The 6,256-nt window shown below is 28.5% G+C and overlaps 3 protein-coding genes across 3 annotated transcripts in view; 2 read left to right on the top strand and 1 right to left on the bottom strand.

Annotated features, from left to right (window-relative positions):
* LOC108571761 (akirin-2-like) overlaps window positions 1-1,014 on the bottom strand; it is a 1,729-nt gene extending 715 nt beyond the window's left edge. Inside the window, 1 exon segment of the mRNA XM_017933886.1 lies at window positions 521-1,014. Within this exon segment, the coding sequence (XP_017789375.1) occupies window positions 521-698 (178 nt within the window). The 5' untranslated portion in view covers window positions 699-1,014.
* Window positions 1,015-1,618: 604 nt separating this feature from the next.
* Window positions 1,619-3,535, top strand: LOC108572111 (acyl-protein thioesterase 1). The gene is given in 9 exon segments (XM_017934305.1): window positions 1,619-1,639; window positions 1,818-1,894; window positions 2,235-2,266; window positions 2,344-2,409; window positions 2,506-2,553; window positions 2,656-2,704; window positions 2,707-2,820; window positions 2,898-3,062; window positions 3,205-3,535. Coding segments are annotated over 9 exon segments (615 nt in total). The 5' UTR covers window positions 1,619-1,623; the 3' UTR covers window positions 3,253-3,535.
* A 1,555-nt stretch (window positions 3,536-5,090) lies between these two features.
* On the top strand, window positions 5,091-6,231 carry LOC108571753 (enoyl-CoA delta isomerase 3, peroxisomal; the record flags this gene model as incomplete). Its single annotated transcript, XM_017933873.1, has 5 exons — window positions 5,091-5,192; window positions 5,488-5,660; window positions 5,742-5,862; window positions 5,944-6,033; window positions 6,091-6,231. Coding segments are annotated over exons 1-5 (627 nt in total), but the record flags the coding sequence as incomplete, so codon positions are not given.
* Window positions 6,232-6,256: the final 25 nt, after the last annotated feature.

Genomic DNA, 6,256 nt, shown 5'->3' with positions numbered 1-6,256 from the left:
TTTTTAAGGAATTTTATTGTTTTAAATTAATATTGTTATTCTGTACAAAAGTTTCATCTATGTGTATATATTGTAACTTTTTTATCGATCTTAATTTATTATAATTTCTAAAATTTATATTAGTGATTATTAAATTTGATGCAGAGTAGTTACCATGAGAAAATATTTTAAAAATCTATAAGCACCATAAATTTAAATAGTACTTTTATTTTTTGTTCTTTTTTTTTTTAGTAATTGTAAAATCAAGTGTCAGAATATCAAATAATATCTAAAAACATAAGCATTTATAAAGAGAAAAGGGGAGTTGATTCTCAATGTCCGTTACTACATTACCATATGATTTACGCATCTCCCCCTACCCAAACGCCGCACCTTCCCTCCCCCTTTTAAACGTCGTGAATTCATGTTTTAAATCGCTAAAATGATTTAACCGCCCCTTCCCTGTCATATCATGGTAAGAAATGAACAAATGAAAAAAAAAAAATAAAAAATAAAAATGGCCGTGACTTAAACTAATTACCAGGCGTCAGTTTATGGGTTACTTCGCCGAAAGGCGAAGGATTCTGTGGCCTGGAATTAGCTTGCGTCGATGTACCGGGGGAAACACACATTGGAACACATCTTCGTCGTTTACTAGGACGACCATGACTATGCACCGGGTCGAACTCCAAAGATCTCTTTAGAGTGGCGCAGGCCATTTCTCTCCTTTACCGTCCCGTTCACAACTGACACTCAGATTATGGGCTTAGCCCGTGAGCTACGATGATTATGCCGAAAAATACAGCAAAACCACCGTATACGCGCACTGTCTGAGTAGTTTCTTTAACTGCACTCTAGTTCTTCTCTCTTCCTTCGTGTCGATCTCCTCGGATTTCTTCGTATTCTGACTAGGCTGCACCAAAACAAACACTGCGGTAAAACAATATGGCTGGCAACCACGGTTTGTCGGCTAGGAACGACCACGGAACGAATGTCTCAACCATCAAAGCACCATCTTTTCACTGGTCACTACTTGCATTCCGAAATGTATACGTCGCAGACTCAACTAACCCGAGACTCTAGGCTTCTGATTGGTCAATATTGTTGCATGGTGGCGTCTCTCTGCATTTCCTTCTTCCGACGTACTTTAATTGAAATTCAAAAATGAACTATTCTAGTCCTTAAAAAAATTTAAGCTGTCTTCGAATTATAACGCTTAATGTATATATGTTTTTAAAAATTTACAGTTTACTCAAAATTAATTGATACTTTGATAAGTAGTGATTTCTCTGGAAATAAAAGTCCCTTAAATTCGTAATGTATGTGTTTCTAGCGTCAATAAGGAAAGCTTAGGAATTGCAACATTATTTATAATATTTTATTTGTATTCAATTTACAAACAAATATTGATTAACACATTGTAAAGGTTTTGAATCATTAAGGTCAATATTCATATAAAATATTGAAAATTATAGCACTTCTTGAAAGGTCATATTCTCTGACAGATGTTGTTATGAAAATGAAACTTGTATGTAGATAATTATCTGACAATTTCAAGCGATTTGTTAGAAATAAGTTCCACCATTTTGAATACTTTTCTATATTTTTTATGATAACGAAGTACTTTGCAATTATGCATTGATAATGGGCAATTCTGCAGGTTTGCATAATAACTTGGATTTTCATTTAAAAACGATTTCGTAAAGCATGCGCATGACTTCCGTCTACCCCTCTCTATTTGCTTTGGGGAATTTTAAGCGGTGTCCAGAAGAATCTTCCGCCATTCTGTATTTACGATTTTTACTGAATTGTTATACGTTTTATCCGTTTTCTCGCAGCCCGTTCACAGAAGCGACTAATAATGACATCAGTGAGTCCTGTCGTTATAGCAGCTACGGCCAGGCACACAGCAACAGTAAGAAAATTTAATTTCAAGATGTCTCTTTTTTTGGTTATACCTGACGCAAAGTGATTTTTAATTAACCATAAGTTAATTATTCGTAATATAATTTTATCTCATAAGGACTAAATAATTACAGGATTCTTTCTTAATTTTTGCTTTTCTTTTGCATTGAAAACTTATATTTCCTTGTAAGATTAAAGTGTTTCAATACCAAGAACAGTTTTTAAATAAAATGAATACCTTAATTTTTAGTAATAAATGCAAACACGATTTGAAAATGTAGAGAAAAATAACAGTATGTGTTCAGCTAACTACATTGCTGTTATATAATGCAATACTTTTTTTATTTTAGCTTATATTTTTCCATGGATTGGGAGATACTGGGTAAGTGATAACTTATTATGTAATAAAATAATAACAGTACTATTTGATGGTTAATATTCATTTCATTTACTTTATAGCCATGGTTGGGCTAGTTCAATGGGAGCAGTAAGATCTCCTCACATTAAAGTAATTTGTCCCACTGCGTATGTATAATTGAGATAAAAATAATCATATATAAGTGAATAGAAATTTGATAGTTTTTTTTAAGTGGATACATCATTTAATTGTTATCTTCTTAGGCCTATTATGCCAGTGACATTAAATGCAGGATTTAGAATGCCTTCTTGGTAAGTAAGTAATATGTATACATAATAAAATAAAGAACTTTTTCATTAATCGTATAAATACATAAAAGTAATGAAAAATAATTTGAACACTAATAAATTTAGGTTTGATTTACGATCTTTGGAACCAAGTGGACCTGAAGATGAAGAAGGTAAGGTTTTAGTCAGGGTGGTGCACTTGCTATATATAGTGCTCTTACATTTCCAGAACCTTTAGCTGGTGTTATAGCTTTATCAGCTTGGCTTCCTTTGCATCAAAAATTTCCTGCTGTGTGTATATTTACACTACAATAATATACTTTATATTTTATGGTATTATAATATTTATAATATTACATACTTTATAGGAGGCAATAGGAAATAAAAATACTCCCCTGTTACAAGGTCATGGTGATTGTGATCCAATTGTGCCATACAGATGGGGTCAATTGACTGCATCTGTTCTCAAACAATTTATGACACAAACAGAATTCAAAACGTATGAAGGGATGATGCATACATCTTGTGCTGAGGTAGGCATTAATCTAATATTTGCAAAAGTTTGACATTCGAATTACTTTGATAAACAGTATATTTAATAATTTAAATAATACATCACAAAAAAACGATTCAAAATGTTACATAAATGATTGATTTTGTTTCTCACATTCTCAGGAAATGAGTGACATGAAGAAGTTCATCGACAAAGTTTTGAAGCCGTAATAGTTTTACTAAATATAATAATGTTCTAAACATTAACCTTATTACTTTATTGTTCTTCATTAAAAATTAATTACTTCCAACTTCACTGCTACTTAATTCTAGTGCTTGGTGAAGAAGTAAAGACAGCAGTAGCTGGAAATGTTTAAACTCTTGAAAGAAAAGCAGAATAATAGTAAAAATTATTATTTGCGATAAATATGTATCTATTTCCGCTATTATTTGCGTAAATTATATTTAAATGTATTATTTCCATTTTAGAATACCAAAGTTACTATTATAATATACCCAATTTCTAATTTCACAATACGAATTAACAATCAATGGAATTCTTATATTTATTTCTAAATTCTTTACACATAAGAAATAATGATGTTCAGAAAAAAGAAATTATTTTAAATGCATTTTTTATAGATTTACAGCTAATTTTATTTTATTCCTACTATAATACTTCATATAAAATCAAATAATTTCCAATTAAAATAAATTTATTATTTATTTCTAAATAAAGCTTCCACTTTTTAATGGACGTAATATTTTTCGTTAATTGAATTGTATTTAGCGAAAGCCGTTTATTCTTCTACATTTAATTAAACTTTTTAATTTATGTATTATAAGCGTTTAAGCATTGACATATTCTTTATGATATTTACATTTTATATAAGTTATACATAATGTACAAACACTGCTACTTATGGATAATGACTTTTGTAGAAATGTTGTCTAGGAGACAGTAATATGGCCATGTAATCTGTGATTACAAAATATAGTTTTGAAATCAACAAACTCGATAATTTTTTGTAGACAGCATATTGTAAATGCCAGTCGTGAAAAAATATGTATATCATGCATCGGTATGATGACTATATTATCATTGATAATGATCATTGACAAGTGTATAGTATAAGATTACTACCTTTGCAGCACTTATTTTAGGTTTACCCAAATGGTACTATTAAGAGTAAAAACAGTTGCGATTATCATCATTTATAAAACAAATATTTAACTGAAAAGCAATACTAGTTATGTAATAAAACATAGAGATGATCATTTATAATATTTAGTTATATAAAGATGACGAATTATGCTTATTAAACACATTATTTTTTGGTGTCTTATGTAAAAACATAAAATACAAAAATTGTAAACGTACGATGAATTTCCGAAACTCAGTACTAGCTTTATATTTAATTTGATGTTTCTAATGGAAACTATAGTGTATTATATATATGGTGTATATATTATTATTACCACAGAACAGTAAATTTTTCGATCTAAATAAATTATATACCAAAAAATATATTATAGGAATCAACATTCCATCAAATGATTTATTGTTCTATGGAATATATAAAAATACGAGGTATCATTGAGTATTCTTACATTCATTAGTTACCAATATTTTACATATTCGTAACTTATTCACATCCATAATTTATTGTACAAGATGCTGTTACCACTTATGCAAATAAAGTTTTTGTCATTAGTGTTAATTGGTCTAGATTAATATTTTTATGATAAGGAAAGTGAAATTACATTTAGAAACGCCATTAACTTTTACAGGTATCAAGTGAAATATCCGCCATCTCTTATACCACCAAGCAGTGGTAAATATATTTATTAAAATATATATTTGCAACATTGAAGAATATAATTAAAACAGTAAATAAAACACAAGATTTTATTAACTATTTAGGTGACATATTGTAAGTAGTATCGTTAAATGACTACAATCTGCGCATCATTTTCTAAAGTATTTTAAATATTGATTAATTTTTTTTTCTTTTTTTTTTTTTTTGTTGTTAAATATTCATAGTGCATATACAAATTTACTCTTTACAATGGAAAATAAAAATTCATCCGATGTTTTATATTCTGTGGACAACGGTATGTTAAAAATCATATTAAATCGACCAGAAAAAAAAAACGCTATTTCCACTTCTGTACGTATACAATTCTTTATGTTATATATAATGTTATTTGTTATCAAAAACTAAACATATTTAATATGTATTATAATTTTTACAATGTCTCCTATATAAATTCGTATTATATTTGAAGGTTGGAATATATCGTAATGTTTAACATTATAAATGTCTTTTAACTAAGTAACATACAAAAATAACAATTGTTCTTTTTAATGTTAATTTTATTTAACAAGTATTATCATAATAACAAAAGTGTAACAATACCTACAAAATATTTGATTAATAATAATGTTATATTTCTGTTTATCAGATGTACAAGAAATTAGTACAAATCTTACGTGAATCTATTCAGGACGAAAATATATTCGTAACAGCTTTAACTGGTACTGGAGAATTTTTTAGTAGCGGAAATGACTTTAATTCCTTTTTAACAATGCAAGATACAGGAGATTTTGATCTCACAGGAGTAATCAATGTCTTTAAGTGAGTACTTCACAAACATATAAAGTTTTATATTAAGTAAGTTTAATTTGATAGATTTAAATCAGAATAATAATTTTCCAGAGAATTTGTGGATATGTTAATTACATACCCTAAACTTTTAGTAGCTGTTGTAAATGGTGCAGCAATTGGAATTGCAGTAACAATGCTTCCATTATTTGACATGGTATATGCATCACAAACGGTAATTATTTATTACTTGTTATTCTCTCCACTCTCTGGTTCATTAGTTTCATTAAATTATAATTAATTTGCAATATTGTAGGCTTATTTTCATACACCATTTACAAGATTAGGTCTTGTTGCAGAAGGATGTTCTACATATACATTTCCTAAAATATTTGGGCAGTCCAAGGTATTTAAAATTCTAATGTCAATTATTATTAATTTCTAATTTCTTAATATTCTTTAGGCTGGAGATATGTTATATTTAGGTTATAAAATGAGTGCATCTGAAGCTAAACAGTATGGTTTAGTTAGTGAAGTATACAAATATGAATGCTTAGATGAAGTTTGGACATATTTAAAAAAATTGACAGAGGTCTCATCAAAGGTATACTTTAATATAATATACATTA

Source organism: Habropoda laboriosa, unplaced genomic scaffold, assembly GCF_001263275.1.
Source record: "Habropoda laboriosa isolate 0110345459 unplaced genomic scaffold, ASM126327v1 scaffold34, whole genome shotgun sequence".
Classification (NCBI taxonomy): domain Eukaryota; kingdom Metazoa; phylum Arthropoda; class Insecta; order Hymenoptera; family Apidae; genus Habropoda; species Habropoda laboriosa.
This window is presented reverse-complemented; position numbering and strand designations above follow the sequence as displayed.